Raw genomic sequence first — 18,885 nt, forward strand, 5'->3', positions numbered from 1 at the left:
TTCTACACCTTCTTTTTTAACAATAAATCTTAAAAGGTGTTCATATAACTCCTTTTTAAGAATTATATGAATACAAGATATTCTGTATGGGTAAAACAAATCTAGCTTGCTCCTTTAGATATTATGGTTGTTTCTCAGTCTCTGAAGTACAAATCCATTTACATTTATCTTTGCACACATCTTCAAGTATATCTAGAGGGCTAAATCTTATAAGTGGAGTCAAAAATTATGCATGTAAATTGTGATGGATCTGGCTAAATCGCTTTCCAAAGGGATTATACCAATTTATATTTCCACCAAAAATGTGACATCATCTAATAAAATTTAATAAAATCATTGTTTTTGTCTACTGTTGATTAATTTTCATGGGTATCTATGTTAATGTGTTGAACTGGACATTTCAGAGGTGGTTCATGTGTAGGTTACAAGTTGATTTCAGATTGCTTTGAGTTTCGTGGCTTATAAAAAACCCTGCAGGTGGATAATTTTTATTTTAAGGGTGTTTTGTTGGGGAACTTTCTTTTCTTGGGACAGTTCTTACTGATTTCAAAGGAGATAGTGACCAACAACCAGAAATATTTAGTCAGTGATCTACAATTTACAAAGCTCTTTTTATCTGTATTATTATACTTACATTACAAAATTATATTTATGCAACAGGCATTAGAAATGTTGATAACAAAATTAAGATTCAGAAAAATCAAGAGATTGGCCTGAGATCATTCAACAAACTAAATATAGATATGTTGGGGCTGGAACCCATATCTTCTGGTACCTCTTTTCTGTTTTCTTTGTTTGCCTTCTTGTATAATTCACCTTCTTTCTGCACTATTTTAACAAGAAAGAAACAAGGATATTTCTGAGGAAACCTGACAGAAGATTTCTGAGGAAAACTTGACAGAAAAAAGATGATATCTGAGGGAAATCTGACAGAAAAGATATTTCTGAGGAAACCATGAGAGAAAAAAGATTTCTAAGAGAAACCTTAAAGAAGGCTATATCAAAGGAAAACTAGACAGAAAAAAGGTAATTTTGAAGGAAATTCTGACAAAAGAAGATGATTTCTAAGAGAATGCTGAAAGAAATGCTACGTGAGAGGAAAAACCTAAGAGAAAGAGGGCAATTATGAGAAAATTCTGTCAGAAATAAAGAGACTTACTAAGGGAAACATGGGCTTCCCTGGTAGCTCATATGATAAAGAAACTGCCCACAGTGCAGGTGACTGAATCCCTGGATCCAGAAGAGCCCTTGGAGAATGGAATGGCCACCCACTCCAGTATTCTTGCCTGAAGAATTCCGTGGACAGAGGAGCCTGGCGGGCACAGTCAATGAGGTCGCAGAGTCAGACATAACTGAGTGACTAACATTTTCATTTCAAGGGAAACATAAAACAAAAGAGAAAATTTCTGAAAGAAATTTGAAAAAATGAAGGAGATTACTGAGGGGGTGCCAGAAGAAAGAAGGAGACATCTGAGGAAAGCCTGACAAAAAGAAGACAATTTTTAAGGGAAACTTGACAGAAAGAAAGAGATTACTGAGGGAATACTGACAGAGGAAGGAAATTTCAGAGAATATTCTGAAAGGACGAGGCTCTGATATAAAATTTGAAAGAAATGAAGAAGTGCTGTGATAAAATCTGACAGAAAGAGATTTCTGTGGGACACCTGATAGAAAGAAGGAGATGTCTAAGGGAATTTTCATATATGATGTAGACTAGTAAAGTAATTCTAACAAAAAGGTTTCTGAAGGATTTCTGATAGAAAGATTTCAGAATGTATCAAATGTTAAGAAGGATGTATCTGAGGGAAACACGACCGAAAGAAAGAAATTTCTCAAGAATATCTGACAGAAAGAAGATGATTCCTGAAAGAATTTTGACAGAATGAACGAGATTATTCAGGCATTTCTCACAGCCAACCGCAGTTCCTTCTTGGGTCCATTCTCCAAACTCTTCTTTCTAGCACCTAGTCTCCCTTTGCACCAAAGACCTACGTCTCAAGCTGAGGTGCACTGTCTGGGACATGGAACTTGCACATAGGTCCTACTCCTCCTGCCCTCCACAGACCTGTTGCTTCATTCCACTCAGGTCCCCTGAAGATTCCTCCCTTCCCCAGCAAGTACCCCTAGCTATGAGTGGGCTTCTCTGAGTGAAGGAACCTCTCCTCTTTTTCAAATATTCCTTGGGGTCCTGGTCCCTTCCTGTTTCCTCTTTTTCTTCCTTTCTTTTGTCAAACCCAGTTGTGTGAGGACTTTTTGTCTTTTTAGATGTCCAAATTCCTCTAATAGTGTTCAACAGTTGCTCTTTGAAAATTGCTCCATTTATAAATGTACTGATATATATATATATATATATATATATATATATATATATATATATTTGGCAGCATATGGGGTCTAGTTTCCTGACCAGGTATTGAACCTGGACCCCCTGAATTGGGAGTGCAAAGTCTTAGTCACGGGACTACCAGGGTAGTCCCTGTAGTTCTATTCTTAATGCATTTGTCAGGAGAGGCAAACTCCATGTTCTACTAATCTACCACCTTGACTCCTGTCTTCTTAGATAAATATTCAAATGAAGATAAAAATGATTGAATATTTCATCAATGAGCTTTAAAAAAGAATATGTCTGATGGAAAAGAAAATGCAACTATATGAATTTATAAAGTATAAAAAGATAAGTTTTTATTTAATCACTTTATTTCCTGTATGGGAAAAATTATTTATCTAAGGACAAAACCCTTTTCTGCTGCATGTGTACTTTCTTGCATCACTACAGTTGTCACTACTTATGCCCTTCTGAAACATGCAGGCACACTCTCCACTTCCATCAATACTGAACCTAGAACAAAACAAAAAGATTCACTCTTTATTGACTGAACTTCATGAGAAACAATAAAGCACAACCTAAAATATGCAGTGCAAACTCTGGTGACTATGTTTCAACATGTGGGATGTGGAAGGAATAGAGGAAGAGAAATAAGCTGCATTTCTTTTCTTATCCAATTTTTACCTCAAAACTTAACCTGTGATGGTGAGTAGAAAGGGTTATCAGGGTAGTAAACGCTATAACAAAGGTCCATCTAGTCAAGGCTATGGTTTTTCCAGTGGTCATGTATGGATGTGAGAGTTGGACAATAAAGAAAGCTGAGTGCTGAAGAATTGATGCTTTTTACTGTGGTGTTGGAGAAGACTCTCGAGAGTCCCTTGGACCGCAAGGAGATCCAATCAATCCATCCTAAAGGAGATCAGTCCTGGGTGTTCATTGGAAGGACTGATGTTGAAATTGAAACTCCAATACTTTGGTCACCTGATGCAAAGAGCTGACTCATTTGAAAAGACCCTGATTCTGGGAAAGATTGAGGGCAGGAGGAGAAGGGGACGACAGAGGATGAGATGGTTGGATGGCATCACCGACTCCATGGACATGGGTTTGGGTGGACTCCAGGAGTTGGTGATGGACAGGGAGGCCTGGCATGCTGCGGTTCATGGGGTTGCAAAGAGTTGGACACGACTGAGCAACTGAACTGAACTGAACTGAAACACGATAAATCATTTTATAAAGGATGGAATTCTTCCTTTTATACTTCAAAATCATGCATTTTCAGTCACTAAGTCATGGTCTCTTTGTGACTCCATGGACTGTAGGCCTGCCAGGCTACTCTGTCCATGGATTTTCCAGGCAGGAATACTGGGGTGGGCTGTCATTTCCTCCTCCAGGAGATCTTCCCTACCCAGGGATGGATCCCATGTCTAATGTGTTTCCTGCACTGGCAAGTGGACTCTTTACCACTGAGCTACCTGAGAAGCAATATACTTCAGAATAAAAATGATCAAATAAATTTTTTGCCATTTAAAGATTATATAAAGGTAGACATTATAACTGACATTAAATTGACCACTCTTCACTTGTTAAAAAAAAAAAAAATCAGACAGTCTTAAGGCTGAAATAGATGTTCACTCATCTACTCTTGCAATCATTGTCATTTGGGTATTTCTTGCTGGATAGGTTATGACACACATAAATAATTATAAATAAAATATCTTGAAAGGATTTACTAAATTCCTATCTTGGGTCATATATAAAGAGAGGAATTTGAGAGTTCAAAATAAGGAAAAGAAAAATAGAATGGAGAGTTACGATGATTCCTGGTATATAATTTCTGTTAATTAAAATGCTTTCAGCCATAGGGAGTTACTTTGTGACACTGGTGTCACTTCCTAACTTCTAGTGTAACTTGAAATTTTTATCTGCCTGTTTCCAAAATGTATGCGATTTCTTTTCCTATGCATTCTTTGGTGTTGAGAGCTCAATAATTGTCATAGGCTGAATTATGTACCCCCCTCTTCAAATATATATATTGAGGACCTCACTACTCATAGCTCAGAATGCAATTATCTTAGGAGATGAAGTGTTTTAAAATGTTGGTTAAGTTAAAAAGAAGTCTTTACAGGGGGCCCTATTCCAATATGGCTGATCTCCTCATAAGAAGAAAAAATCTGGGCACAGATCGGCAAATGCCAGAGGGAAGACCATGTGAAGACACAGAGGAGAAGATGGCCAAGGAGAGAGGCCTCAGAAGAAATCAATCCTGCCAAACCTTTATCTGAGACTTCCGGTCTCCATAACTATTGTTTAAGCCACCGAGTCTGTGGTATTTATTACAGTAGCCTGCCTCAGCAAACTATTGCACCAATTTTAACCAACTTAGTTGTACTTCTCTCATCTTTTTTTCGAAGTGGAGCTGTATATAATACACAATATCTTCTCTCAAGAAAATTCCATAATTGTTAAGTTTGGTAGTCAGAAAGTTTGTTATACTTTGTCATGTATTTTTCAAAGTTGAAAACATAATGATTGGCTATATTATTGGGCTCAAATTATTGCATGTGTATTTTCACCCCAAATTGGATATAAACACAGTGATGACAGAAATTTCTCTAAATTTAGCAACTCCTGTTACTCTGCTACGTCATACACATTCTATCATGTCTAGCACCAAATGCCACTGGACTGAGACAGCATCTATCTTTAGTAGGTGCTCAATAAATTGTAGCTAGTGCCTTCTCTCTATGGGGAAATCAGTATCTTTCCAATTTCTTTCTCCTCCATGAAGTTGGAGAAGATCTTAAATATTTCAAGAACAGAAGTGAAGTCTACAGGCACAATCAGTTCTTCAAGCTTAGGAACATAGAGAAAGTCTAGATTTTCAATGGTCAATGGAAGCAAACATTTTGCCTTTATCACTTAATTTTCTTCCATTTCAGGCCACCAGTGGGTGTAGTAAGTGTAGGTTTGAGTAAACTTTCTAAGACTCCCATGCCAATGAGAATTTGAAGCAATAGTAAACAAACAAACCAAAGGCAAAGCCCTGAGAATAAGGCAAGGTTCATACACGCTGGATTTTCATTTCGTCTAGAATAAAAGTAATCTTTGTGGCTCACGAGTAGTATAGTCCATCTGAATGTGTAGAAATAAATATTGGTATTTGACCTTCGCCCAAGATCATATATTTGTCTGAAGTTTCTCTTTGGCATTTAATTTGTTGAGGGGCCTTTTTGGGAGATGGTGTAGAGGAAATTATGGAGGTGGCTAATCATAGATTTCTGCTTCCCTGATGGCTCAGCAGTAAAGAATCTGTCTGTAATACAGGAAATTCAGGTTTGATCCCTGGGTTGGGAAGATCCCCTGGAGAAGGAAATGGTGACCCCCTCCAATATTCTTGCCTGGGAAATCCCATGGGCAGAGGAGCCTGGCAGGCTGCAGTCCATGGGATCACAAAAGAGTCAGGCACAACTAAACAAACAAGAACAATTATAGATTCAGAGTTCTTACCATCCTTAACACATTTATGAACAAATACACGCTATTAATGCTTACCAGTTGCTGAATACATCTCCATTTGTCCATACCCAGAGTTTTCTTGTGCTGTCCATTTTCAGTCCAATCCAATAGTAAGACGGTCCCAGATAGGGCATCAAAGATTCCTTTCACAAAATACAGAGTGCTCTCCTAGTTTTCTCATTCTTATTACCTCCAATGCTAAGGTCATTTTGAGCCCACTACCCTCTTGCTAGAGTTATTGCAACAGCCTAATAACATATACTCTGCTTTTATATTTGTAATTCATGGGCACATTACATTTAAAAGAAAATGATTATTTTAAAACTTAAGTCAAATCATGCCATATTCTTTATTTTTCATTTTCTGCAATATCTCCTAATTCTAGTTTAAAAAAGCCTACAAGAGCTAGATGGTCCCTATCCCTCACTCACATTCTCATGTTAGGTACATTGACTGGCTGCCTCTTTTCTGTTCATTGAATTTTCCAGGCAAGTACCTACCTTAAGATTCATGTTCTCACTATTTCCTTTTCTGGGAAGTTTGTCCCCCAGATATTCTCTTGACCAACTAACTCCCCTATCTACATTACATTTTTGCTCAAGTGTTATCACTGAGTTGACTATCTTACTTGCAGTCTACCCACTGAAAACACTCATAAAATCCTCTCAACTTACAATTTTTTGCATAAAATTTAATTTACTAACTTGCAACATACTATATAATTTATATGTTTATTATGATTATTTTGTATTCCTTGTCTCTTCCTATGTGATTTAACCTCTATAAAGACAAAGATCTTTGACTGTCTCATTGACTGATCTATTACACCCTTGAGGTATACCTGTTACAGAGCAGCTACTCAATAAATTAAATGGAATATATATTGTGAAAGAGATATCTAACCACTTCATTCTTGGAGTTGAATATGGCCAGAGATCCAGAGTGAGCCATGCATTTTTTCTGGCCATCCATCCAAGTTTTTTCACGTTCAGATTGAAAGAAGCAACTATTATTGATTCGGTTCCAGCTTTGTGGACATATAATTGCATCCTCAGAGCATGTCTTGTTGAAGATCATTGGATTTTTAGCTAAAATTAACACAGTAATTGAGGGGGGAAAATGAAGAAAGTGTAAGAAAATGAAAAAGTTTAACCTTCACTGTAAAAGATTCTCATATATTTCAGACTGAGAAAATATATGTTATTTCCATGTTCAATTCAAATTATATAACTGACATAATTCAGGAAAATTAAAGATCAAGAACAGAGCATAAAACAAATCACCACTGAAGAATGCAGATCTATGCATACTTTAAAATGGTGATAATAAACAAACTTTCAGAAACTTAATCTTCTTTAGACATTTTTTCTTCCATCTTTTTTTTCATACTACTGGTATTTTCTTTATTTACCTGTTTTTGCCCCTGTAATTTACTATGGTGGCTGGGACACATCTCAGGTCACCAATATTAATTTAAAAATGATTTTATTTTATTTTTTTAAATATAAATTTATTTATTTTAATTGGAGGTTAATTACTTTACAATATTGTATTGGTTTTGCCATACATCAACATGATTTTAAAATGTCAAGTTCAAATAAACATCTTGTTCAAAAATCAAGTATTTGGCTCAGAACTTGGGTCACCAGAAAGCCATGTTTTCTAATTCACTCACTAATTTGTTCATTCATTCAACAATTATCATTTGAGCTTCCACCATGTGCCAGATAAACTTTTGTAGCTTTAGAAGCACAACTCTATAAATAAGATACAAAAATCCTTCTGCTTAATGGGACTTACACATCTAGTAAACTATACTGCTGCTACTACTGCTAAGTCGCTTCAGTCGTGTCCGACTCTGTGCGACCACAGAGATGGCAGCCCACCAGACTTCCCCGTCCCTGGGATTCTCCAGGCAAGAACACTAGAGTGGGTTGCCATTTCCTTCTCCAATGCATGAAAGTGAAAAGTGAAAGTGAAGTCACTCAGTCGTGTCCGACTCTAGCGACCTCATGGACTGCAGCCTACCAGGCTCCTCCATCCATGGGATTTTCCTGGCAAAAGTACTGGAGTGGGGTGCCATTGCCTTACTAGTTTGTCATAAAATGCATCAAAGTAAAGGGGATTGGGACTGTTGGTGGAAAGAGGTGCAATTTTAATGCAATAGTCCAGACAGTGTTCCACGAGATATTTATTATAGACTTGAAGGAGGTAGCTGGGTAGGGGCATATTCACATATAGGGGAAGAGCTTCCCAAACAAAAAGAAGACCTAGGACAAAAGACAAAGATAAATGTGTCTTCCTTCTTCACAAAATAGTAAGGATGCCAGAGGACTGGAGAAAAAATGAAATAGTAAGAGATGAGATCACAGAGATAGTTGAATGACCAGATCCAACAGAGCCTTACGGCAATTAGTAGGATTTTGGCATTGCTCCAACAGAATAAAAGACCTCTGCAGCATTTTGCACAGATCTGATTTGTCTCAAAAAATTGTTAAAAATATACTCTAGAACTGTACTGCTTGAAATGGTAGCCATAGCTAGGTGTGACTATTCAGCACCTGAAATATTGCTAGTCCAAATCCAGGTGTCTTGTAAGTATAAAATGCACACTGAATATCAAACACTTACTACAAAAAATAATATGAAGATCTCAATAATTGTTTACATAGCTACATGATGAAATGATAATACATTGACTACGTTTGAATTAAATGCAATTAAAACTGTTTCAATTTTTCTTTACTTTCAATGTGGCTGTTAAAATTTAAATGACATTTGTGACTCACACTACATTTTCACTGGGCATATTGCTTTAGAAGGTCAAGAGTGGAAGAGAGAAGAAGATTTAGAAGATGGAAGATGTGGACTGGGAATAATCAAGAGGGTAGAAATGATGAAAAGTACTCAGATTGTGGTCATATTTTGACAGGCCAGGCAGAATTTTCTGATTATATTTGGGGCTTGAGAGTGGGGAAGAGAGTCAAAAAAGGACTATAAAATTTTTGCCTTGAAAATGGAAAGATAAAGTTGGTATTTCCTGAGATGAGGAAAACCACAGATAGAAGGGGCTATAGAAGATAGAAGTTTATCTATCACATTTTCTTTTGTCATCTTGGACAATGCTAGGTTTGAGATGTTTGTTAGAGAGTCAAGTAGGTGGATTTAACAATTTGGAATTCAGTGAGAAGAATCAGACTGGAGATGTATATTTGGAAATCATCAATATTAATGTAAAAGTTTTAAGTCTGGTTCAGGTTACCGAGAGTACAAAGACAGATGAAGAGGGGACCTGCTCTAGGACTGAACCCGGGGCAAAGGTAAGAGGTCAGGGAGAAAAGAAGGAACAAATACAAGAAACCTGCAAATAAGCAACAGATTAGGTAGGAAGCAAGGCATGAGAAAATGCTGTTTCGGAAGTCAAATGAACAAATCATTTCCAAGGAGAGAGACAGTGCTGACTACTACACAGATCAAGTTTGATAAAGACTAGGAATTGACCTGGAAGTTACTAATGGACTTGTAAGGTAAATTTGGTAGAAAAAGAAATGGGAATATGAGCAAAGTAGATTTAACAGAAAACAGCAAAACAGACATTAGGAAAAGCTAGCAAAGATTTTTCAAGGAGGCTACTGTACAGAGGAGAAAACAAATGGGTAGATGAAGGAAGAGTAAAGTCTAGAGAGTTTTGTTTTGTTTTGTTTTTTTTGGCAGGGGGAGTAGGAGAGATATCACTGTATCATGTTGCCCATGAGGATGTTTCAGTTGAGCATGAAAAGGCTGATGACATAGAGAAGAGAGACAAGATTTACTAGAGTAATACTAATCAGGTAAGAGGCTATAGGATCTAGCATAGAACATGAACACTCCATCTATATAGTACCAAGAATCTGGATAGAGTTTATGGGTAGAGATAAGAGGTAATACAATAGGTGTGGTGATGAGAGTTATTTGGAAGTTTTCTACTAATTGTCATAAAAATGCCAAGCTGGATGAAGCACAAGTTAGAAGGAAGGTTGCCGGGAGAGATATCAATAACCTCAGATATGCAGATGACACCACCCTTACAGCAGAAAGTGAAGAGCAACTGAAGAGGCTCTTGATGAAAGTGAAAGAGGAGAGTGAAAAAGCTGGCTTAAAGCTCAACATTCAAAAAATTAAGATCATGGCATCTGGTCCCATCATTTCATGGCAAATAGATGCAGAAGCAATGGAAACAGTGACAGACTTTATTTTCTTGGGCTTCAAAATTACTGCAGATGGTGACTGCAGCAATGAAATTAAAAGACACTTGCTCCTTGAAAGAAAAGTTATGACCAACCTAGACAGCATATTAAAAAGCAGAGACATTACTTTGCCAGCAAAGTTCTGTCTAGTCAAAGCTACAGTTTTTCCAGTGGTCACATATGGATGTGAGAGTTGGGCCATAAAGAAGGCTGAGCACCGAAGAATTGATGCTTTTGAACTGTGGTGTTCGAGAAGACTCTTGAGAGTCCCTTGGATTGCAAGAAGATCCAACCGGTCAATCCTAAGGGAATCAGTCCTGAATATTCATTGGAAGGACTGATGCTGAAGCTGAAGCTCCAGTATTTTGGCCACCAGATGTGAAGAACTGACTCCTTGAAAAAGACCCTGATGCTGGGGAAGAATGAAGGTGGGAGGAAAAGGGGATGACAGAGGATGAGACAGTTGGATGGCATCACTGACTTGATGGACACAAGTTTGAGTAAGCTCCAGGAGTTGGTGATGGACAGGGAGGCCTGGTATGCTGCAGTCCATGGGGTCATAAAGAGTCAGATGTGACTGAGCGACTGAACTGAACTAAACTGTAAGATTGGAAGCAAATATACAGACTTAATAATGAAGATGTGGAAAGACTCCCTAAAGGTTTGGATAGAAAGGATAAAGTATAAAATAATCATCTATGGAAGTGAGAGAATTAATGCACTCAGTTCAGTTCAGTAGCTCAGTCGTGTCCGACTCTTTGTGACCCCATGAATTGCAGCACGCCAGGTCTCCCTGTCCATCACCAACTCCCGGAGTTCACTCAAACTCATGTCCATCGAATTGGTGATGCCATCCAACCATCTCATCCTCTCTCGTCCCCTTCTACTCTTGCCCCCAATCCCTCCCAGCATCAGGGTCTTTTCCAATGACAACTTTTCACATGATGTGGCCAAAGTATTGGAGTTTCAGCTTCAGCGTCAGTCCTTCCAGTGAACACCCAGGACTGATCTCCTTTAGGATGCACTAGGGGAATGTAGTATAATTGCTAGACCCCAACCCACTTCTTTTTAACTCTATCCTAATTGCACCTGGTATGATTCTCTGATGCTAATGTTTTTTTTCTCCTCAAAGGCAAGCTCATTGATAAATGCCTACTTGATCTCCTGATTCAGCACAAACACTCCTCCCATCACAAAGTCTCACTTGACTACTAGCAAAGTGAAGTGAAAATCACTCAATAGTGTCTGACTATTTGCAACCCCATGGACTATAGAGTCAATGTAACTCTCTAGGCCAGAATACTGGAGTGGGTAGCCATTCCCTTCTCCAGGGGATATTCCCAACCCAGGTATCGAACCCAGGTCTCCCACAATGCAGGCGAATTCTTTACCAGCTGGGCCACAAGGGAAGCCCAAGAACACTGGAGTGGGTAGTCTATCCCTTCTCCAGCAGATCTTCCTGACCCAGGAATTGAACCAGGGTCTCCTGCATTGCAGGCAGATTCTTTACCAACTGAGCTATCAGGGAAGCCCAACTACTCGAGGTAGACTTATAATCTCTTCTGCTTCAAACTGAATGTACTTCTACTTAGTAGTTATTTTATCATGGCTCAGGCAGTAAAGAATCTACCTGCCAATGCAGGAGAACTAGGTTCGATCCCTGGGTCAGGAAGACACCCTGGAGAAGGAAATGGCAACCCACTCCAGTATTCTTACCTAGAAAATCTCACCTGGGAGGCTACAGTCCATGGGGTCGTAAGAGTCAGACACAACTGAGCAACTGACACTTTTTTCTTATCATGTTTACATGCTTTTTTCTTCAGTTAATAATGAATTCCTTCCAGGGCAGAAAAATCTACTTTTTTTTTGGTATCATCATATGCCTGAAGTTCAAGAGATATTTATTAAAGGAATGTTCACTCTAGAAGACAAAGCAGAGTAACTAATTTTGAAGAAAAACTAGATGGCTCTGGTAGGGAAAATATTTTCTGAGTCCAGTTGTTCAGTGAAGGGGAAGGAAAAGCTAGTTACTGGTATAACCAAATCAATATTAATACAATCAATATATTTTTAGCAGCAATTGTTTACTCACATTTTTGAGGAAATCCTAACACTGCCCAAAGAAGAAAGGCAATACCTCCACAAATCATACTTGACATGATTAGCATTTTCTTTGTTACTATACCTGTGGAAAACATGTTACTGTTTATCTTGTAAAGAAAAGCAAACAAGTAAAGAAACAAAAGGCCCAAATAATTTTTCCCCTCTATCTTCTCTACATGCTATAGTTCACAACCCAGTAATTAACACTTAGAAAAATGAGGAAAGGCACAGAGATCTAATTTGCAGCAGCAGCAGTCTCAAAAGTGCTTTGGCTCTACTTTTTGGTGCCATTTCTGAGAATTATGTTACTCAATCTTCTGTCTGGATTCCAGAACAGAAAAACAAGTTTCTCCTGGTGCTTTTTAATGAAATACTGCCCTTTCCAAGAGATGGGTGTTAATCCGGCGGAGAAGGGTAGATCCACAACTTCTCTGACGTCTTTGCTTTATAAAGAAGATTGTTTCTACTTAAGGGTCAGATTATGTATGATATAAACCAAAATTCTGAGGATGCAAGGTGGGATCAAGAAAGGATGCTCAGTTCCTGTATCTGAGGGCAACTTCTGTCTTCCCTCTTACCTGGCCTTTTGATCCTCTGCTCCACAACCTTCCTATTCTCAATCCTTTCACTCTCCATCTCAGACGCTCTTGGAGAAGGCTCTTTGACAGTCATAGAGGGTGGAATAATCCTGGGGATGAACTGATGATTATATCTGATCCTCACTGCAGAAAAGCAAGGTGCCAGTTTTCTTCGGGGAGCGGGCGGAAACAAGATTCAACTGGAAACAGTGCAGAAATCTAGCATCCTCCACTCAATCTCAGAACCGAACTTCAGGCAGATGCCCCCTTGGCCGGCGCATATCATGTGTCCTTTTCTTTTAGGTTTTCATGAATCTGGGTAGTAACGGCTACCAGGAAATTACCAACCGGTACTCTAGCTGCAGGGGCGGTGGATCAGCAGCCTGGGATTGGTTGGAGCACAGTGGCAACTCTGAGAATTTCATATCTGATTGGCTCCTTCTCTCTCACCCTAACTACTCAAAGCAGAGCCCAGAAAAGCCACTGTGATCCAGTTTTGGCTTCTTTTTACAGTCTCCCGAAAAGCTCAAATCTGGGACAATTTTACATGGTGGGCTTACAGTCCATGGGGTCATAAAGAGTCGGACAGGACTGAGGCGACTGAGCACGCACGCACGCACTTACTTCAGAAGGAGTGTTTAAAAGTTTCAGACACAAAGAAGAAAAGGTTAAAGCATGAGGTTTGTAATGAATATTACAAATAGATACAATGACAGATATGTGGGTGGAGGGGGGGGGGTCGGGGGGTCAGGAAACAGCTTCCTTCGGTTTAAAATAACATTTTCTGCCTATACAAATTTGTCTTCATTTTTCTAGCTGACCCTTTCCAATGCAATTATGTGCAGACTGACCAGATTTAGCAAATTAAAACCTAGAATTTCCACTTAAATTTGAATTTCAGGTCAACAGTATATCAGTTCAGTTCAGTCGCTCAGTCGTGTCCAACTGTTTGCAACCCCATGAATTGCAGCAGGCCAGGCCTCCCTGTCCATCACCAACTCCTGGAGTTCACTGAGACTCACGTCCATCAAGTCAGTGATGCTATCCAGCCATTTCATCCTCTGTCATCCCCTTCTCCTCCTGCCCCCAATCCCTCCCAGCATCAGACTCTTTTCCAATGAGTCAACTCTTCGCATGAGGTGGCCAAAGTACTGGAGTTTCAGCTTTAGCATCATTCCTTCCAAAGAAATCCCAGGGCTGATCTCCTTCAGAATGGACTGGTTGGATCTCCTTGCAGTCCAAGGGACTCTCAAGAGTCTTCTCCAACACCACAATTCAAAAGCATCAATTCTTCAGCACTCAGCCTTCTTCACAGTCCAACTCTCACATCCATACATGACCACTGGAAAAACCATAGCCTTGACTAGACGAACCTTTGTTGGCAAAGTAATGTCTCTGCTTTTGAATATGCTATCTAGGTTGGTCATAACTTTCTTTCCAAGGAGTAAACGTTTTTTAATTTCATGGCTGCAGTCACCATCTGCAGTGATTTGGGAGCCCAGAAAAATAAAGTCTGACACTGTTTCCACTGTTTCCCTGTCTATTTCCCATGAAGTGATGGGACCGGATGCCATGATCTTTGTTTTCTGAATGTTGAGCTTTAAGCCAACTTTTTCACTCTCCTCTTTCACTCTTTCATCAAGAGGCTTTTTAGTTATCAACAATACATATTACAAATAAATAAAAATATTGCATAAGGCATACTTACTTGAAAAACATATTATTTTTAATCTAAATTTACAATTTAACTGAATAAGATATTCAGGTATCTTATTCAGTTAATTCAAAATACAAGATGTATTTTACCTGACAACTCTACTTAGATCACAACATTTTTTAAATCTTTTAAATTATTAGGTGTTCCAGGGGTTGGCTGGAGGTTTTTCCTCGATTCTCTGTTTACATTTCTCTGTGAACCTTAGGTTGTGATGCAGCCCAGGGACTGAGAACAGGAAAGGAGCAGGGAACAAAGAGAAGACAGATTGCTGCCCCTTTCAAGGTGGAAAGAAACTAGAGCAAGCGGAAGCAGAAAAAGAGGACATGAAGTGCTGAGAAGCAGATGTGGAGAACTTAGTGCAGGCAGTTTATTTTGAAAGTGAGAGCAACAGTGAAGGAACAAGAGAATTGAAACAGGAGACCTGTCAAGCAAGTCACCACTGTGGATATCTGGAGGTTCATTTAGCAGAGAAATTCTAGCAGCCATGGTTAACACCATCAGGCTGTTCCCTTCTCTGTCATTTTCAGCTGTAATGAGCTTCTCTTGAGCCTGAGAAGGAGAGCTTGATGTTTTGCCTTCAGTGGCAATAAGGCTCTTGTTCCCTAGGGGAGAAATTTCAGGCTTTGTGTCTTTTCAACAGTGACTGTTCTTCATCTCCTCAGACCTGAAACATAAGGGAAATTTGCTGATATGTTGTGACCTGCTTTCAGACTTACAGAATCCGGTGCAGTTTGTAAAGTACCTCCAGGTATCTGTGATTTACCTCTGTGTCCCCAGTTCTCAGGGTGTCTGTGCTCTCAAGCAAAACCACAGTCTGCCTTTAGCAACTTGTTAAACATTTTGGCTGAATTCTTTATAACAGCTTCTATGAATTGAGTCGTTTCCCCCGGTGAGCAAGATTGCATGCCCTATCTTTCTTTGAAGGTACCTGTCTTTTTCAGATTTCAGCTTAGCTGACTGCACTATAACCTCAGAGCTCTGATAGGTTTAAGCAAAGTTATGAATTGGTAATGATGCAGCTCTATGTAGTTGTAAAAGCAGGAGTGATCAACTTCCCACCCTGCCCTCAGAGTGTCACTGTTTCTTCCCTTCCAGGGGCTTTGTTCCAGGGACCCAGCCTTGCAGCCCTTACAGGTTGACGTGTTTGCTCAGTGCAGTGGGATAAATTTCTGCCACTTGCCATCAAGCTTTCTGTCAAGACCTGAAGGAATTAACGGATACCGATGGCATAACTGACTCGATGGACGTGAGTCTGAGTGAACTCCGGGAGTTGGTGATGGACAGGGAGGCCTGGTGTGCTGCGATTCACGGGGTTGAGTAGAGTCGGACACGACTGAGTGACTGAACTGAACTGAACTGATGCTTCAGGGTAGGTCCTGTAACTCTCCAAAGTAACTGGCTGCAGTGCTTAAGACAACCATTTGATTCATTGCATCACAGTTGAGGTGACAGGTTTTGACACATCCTGAAGTTACAGACATGAGGATGGGGTCTGGTGGTTTCTGTGGTTAAATGCTTAGGCAGCAGAATGTGGGAGAAGTAAGGCTTTCCCATGCAATAGTGCTGTGACCAAACCACGTAGAACCCAGCCCTTGAACACACTAGCAAGGAAGTGCTAAGTTCCTAGTCAGGCACATAAAACCCACTTGCAGCATCAGAATCTCCTTCCTGGAATCTGACATGCAGACCTGCCTGATCACTGTGCATAACTCCATATTGTGAAAAAGGAGAGGAGAGCTAAGCAACTGCCATGCTTTCTGTATGTGTGATACTGTTCCTTAATAAATGTTCTGTTGGGAATGCATTGTTTGACCATTAGCTTTTAAATATGTATGTGCTTGGTAGGTGTTGTGTAATCAAAGAAGGGAGATCTCCCTGTTCCTACCACAAAACTGTGGCTTGTATCACATAAAACCTCCTACCAAAAAATTATTATCCAAGTTGAACAGAATTTGTAAAACAACTGAAAAGGCAAACTCAAGGGACTTTTTATATTCTACATGCTTTACATGTAGAATATAAGGGATTTATATCCTACATGCCTGCTAGAAAACAAACAAATAAAAACTTCTCTTTCTAGAAAAATATCACTCATAATCTTTACTGTTTTTATATACATGTGCATGTGCTAAGTCGCTTCAGTTGTGTCTGACTCTTTGCTACCCTGTGGACTGTAACTCGCCAGGCTCCTCTGTCCATGGGATTCTGGAGTGGGTTGTTATGCCCTCCTCCAGGGGGTCTTCTCAACCCAGGGATCGAACCCAGGTCTCTTGCATACATGGTTGGCATTTAATGAAAAATTGTGAAGCATCCTAAAAAAAAAATAGACTAAATGACAAAACATTAATTGACAAGTCAAGTAATAAAAACTGACCTATAGATACTGATGATATCAGATAGGAAATTTAAAATAAAAATGATCAGTGTGTTCAAGTAGAGAGAAAAGTGTAAAGAATTTCCACAGCATAGAAATAATTCAGGGGTCAAATGAAAACTCCAGAACCTAAATGAGTTAGAAATGACATTAAAAATAATTTAATTAAGGATTCAGTTCAGTTCAGTTCAGTTGCTCAGGCATGTCTGACTCTTTGCGACCCCATGAATCGCAGCACGCCAGGCCTCCCTGTCCATCACCAACTCCTAGAGTTTACCCAAACTCATGTCCATCGAGTCGGTGATGCCATCCAGCCATCTCATCCTCTATCATCCCCTTTTCCTCCTGCCCCCAATCCCTCCCAGCATCAGAGTCTTTTCCAATGAGTCAACTCTTCACATGAGGTGGCCAAAGTATTGGAGTTTCAGCTTCAGCATCAGTCCTTCCAATGAACGCCCAGGACTGATCTCCTTTAGGGGGGACTGGTTGGATCTCCTTGCAGTCCAAGGGACTCTCAAGAGTCCTGTCCAACACCACAGTTCAAAAGTTATTTGACACTCAGCTTTCTTCACAGTCCAACTCTCACATCCATACATGACCACTGGAAAAATGAGGGCAAAAGGGAATTCAAGAGATAAAAGTGTTTAGCCACTGGCATAAAAATTCCATTTTTAATGATTGTACTTGTTTTTCTCTTTGGAACCTCTCTGTGGGTCTCTTTTTTGAAACTGAGTATGTCACTATGACTGTTGTCTCTGTATTCTGGAATGAAGTTACCCTTCTCCAGAAAAGAGTCACAAGTTACTTCTCTCAGGATCCAGGACTTTATGAATTTTGACCCCTTAATCCCTGAATAAAGGTTGAAATTTCTTGAAAACACAGATGATCACAACCGGGGCTGCAAGATTTTCAAAGGGCTTGTTTCCTTTTGGTTCAATCTTATAGTGAAGGTAGAATTACTTGAGTCCCTATCTCATAGTATTTAGAAAAGCCAGAGGAACCAGAGATCATGGATTTAGAAAAGGGAGAGGAACCAGAGATCAAATTGCCAACATCTGTTGGATCATCGAAAAAGCAAGAGAATTCCAGAAAAGCATCTACTTCTGCTTTATTGATTATGCCAAAGTCTTTGACTGTGTAGATAACAACAAACTATGGACAATTCTTCAAGAGATGGGAATACCAGACCACCTTACCTGCCTCCTGGGAAATCTGTGTGCAGGTCAAGAAGAAACAATTAGAACTGGACAGGAAACAACAGACTGGTTCCAAATTGGGAAAGGAGTATGTCAAGGCTGTATATTGTCACCCTGCTTATTTAACTTATATGCAGAGTACATCATGAGAAATGCCAGGCTGGATGAAGCACAAGTTGGAATCAAAGATTGCTGGGAGAAATATCAATAACCTCAGACATGAAGATGACACCACCCTTATGGCAGAAAGTGAAGAGCAACTTAAGAGGCTCTTGATGAAAGTGAAAGAGGAGAGTGAAAAAGCTGGCTTAAAGCTCAACATTCAAAAAATGAAGATCATGGCATCTGGTCCCATCACTTCATGGCAATTAGATGGGGAAACAATGCAAACAGTGACAAACTTCATTTTCTTGGGCTCCAAAATCACTTCAGATGGTTAGTACAGCCCTGGAATTAAACACTTGCTCCTTGGAAGAAAAGCTATGACCAACCTAGATAGCATATTAAAAAGCAGAAACATTACTTTGCCAACAAAGGTCAGTCTAGTCAGAGCTATGGTTTTTCCAGTAGTCATGTATGGATGTGAAAGTTGGACCATTAAAGAAAGCCGAGCACTGAAGAATTGATGCTTTTGAACTGTGGTGTTGGAGAAGATGCTTGAGAGTCCCTTGGACTGCAAGGATATCAAACCAGTCAATTCTAAAGGAAATCAGTCCTGAATGTTCATTGGAAGAACTGATGCTGAAGCTGAAACTCCAATACTTTGGTCCCCGGATGAGAAGAGCTGACTCATTGGAAAAGACCCTGATGTTGGGAAATACTGCAGGCAGAAGGAGAAGGGATGACAGA

General features: G+C 39.5%; 1 protein-coding gene across 1 annotated transcript; it reads right to left on the reverse strand.

Moving 5' to 3' along the window:
* Positions 1-2,679: 2,679 nt before the first annotated feature.
* LOC113893628 (C-type lectin domain family 2 member F-like) lies at positions 2,680-13,066 on the reverse strand. Its single transcript, XM_027543526.1, has 5 exons — positions 12,750-13,066; positions 12,161-12,253; positions 6,746-6,930; positions 5,879-5,985; positions 2,680-2,839 (listed from the first exon to the last, which is right to left on the reverse strand). Exons 1-5 carry the CDS (start codon positions 12,841-12,843, stop codon positions 2,725-2,727), a joined length of 594 nt encoding a protein of 197 aa, XP_027399327.1. The 5' UTR covers positions 12,844-13,066; the 3' UTR covers positions 2,680-2,724.
* Positions 13,067-18,885: the final 5,819 nt, after the last annotated feature.

Source organism: Bos indicus x Bos taurus, chromosome 5, assembly GCF_003369695.1.
Source record: "Bos indicus x Bos taurus breed Angus x Brahman F1 hybrid chromosome 5, Bos_hybrid_MaternalHap_v2.0, whole genome shotgun sequence".
Classification (NCBI taxonomy): domain Eukaryota; kingdom Metazoa; phylum Chordata; class Mammalia; order Artiodactyla; family Bovidae; genus Bos; species Bos indicus x Bos taurus.

Bases quoted from the DNA above. Each gene is read 5' to 3' on its own strand.
- LOC113893628 (XM_027543526.1), bottom strand. From the start codon at position 12,843: ATGACTGTCAAAGAGCCTTCTCCAAGAGCGTCTGAGATGGAGAGTGAA. The intron at 6,931-12,160 runs GTGAGTAAACAA...TGTTAATTTTAG, and splicing joins GTTAGGATTTCCTCAAAAAT to CTAAAAATCCAATGATCTTC. The intron at 5,986-6,745 runs GTTAGATATCTC...ATTTTGTGAAAG, and splicing joins TCAACTCCAAGAATGAAGTG to GAATCTTTGATGCCCTATCT.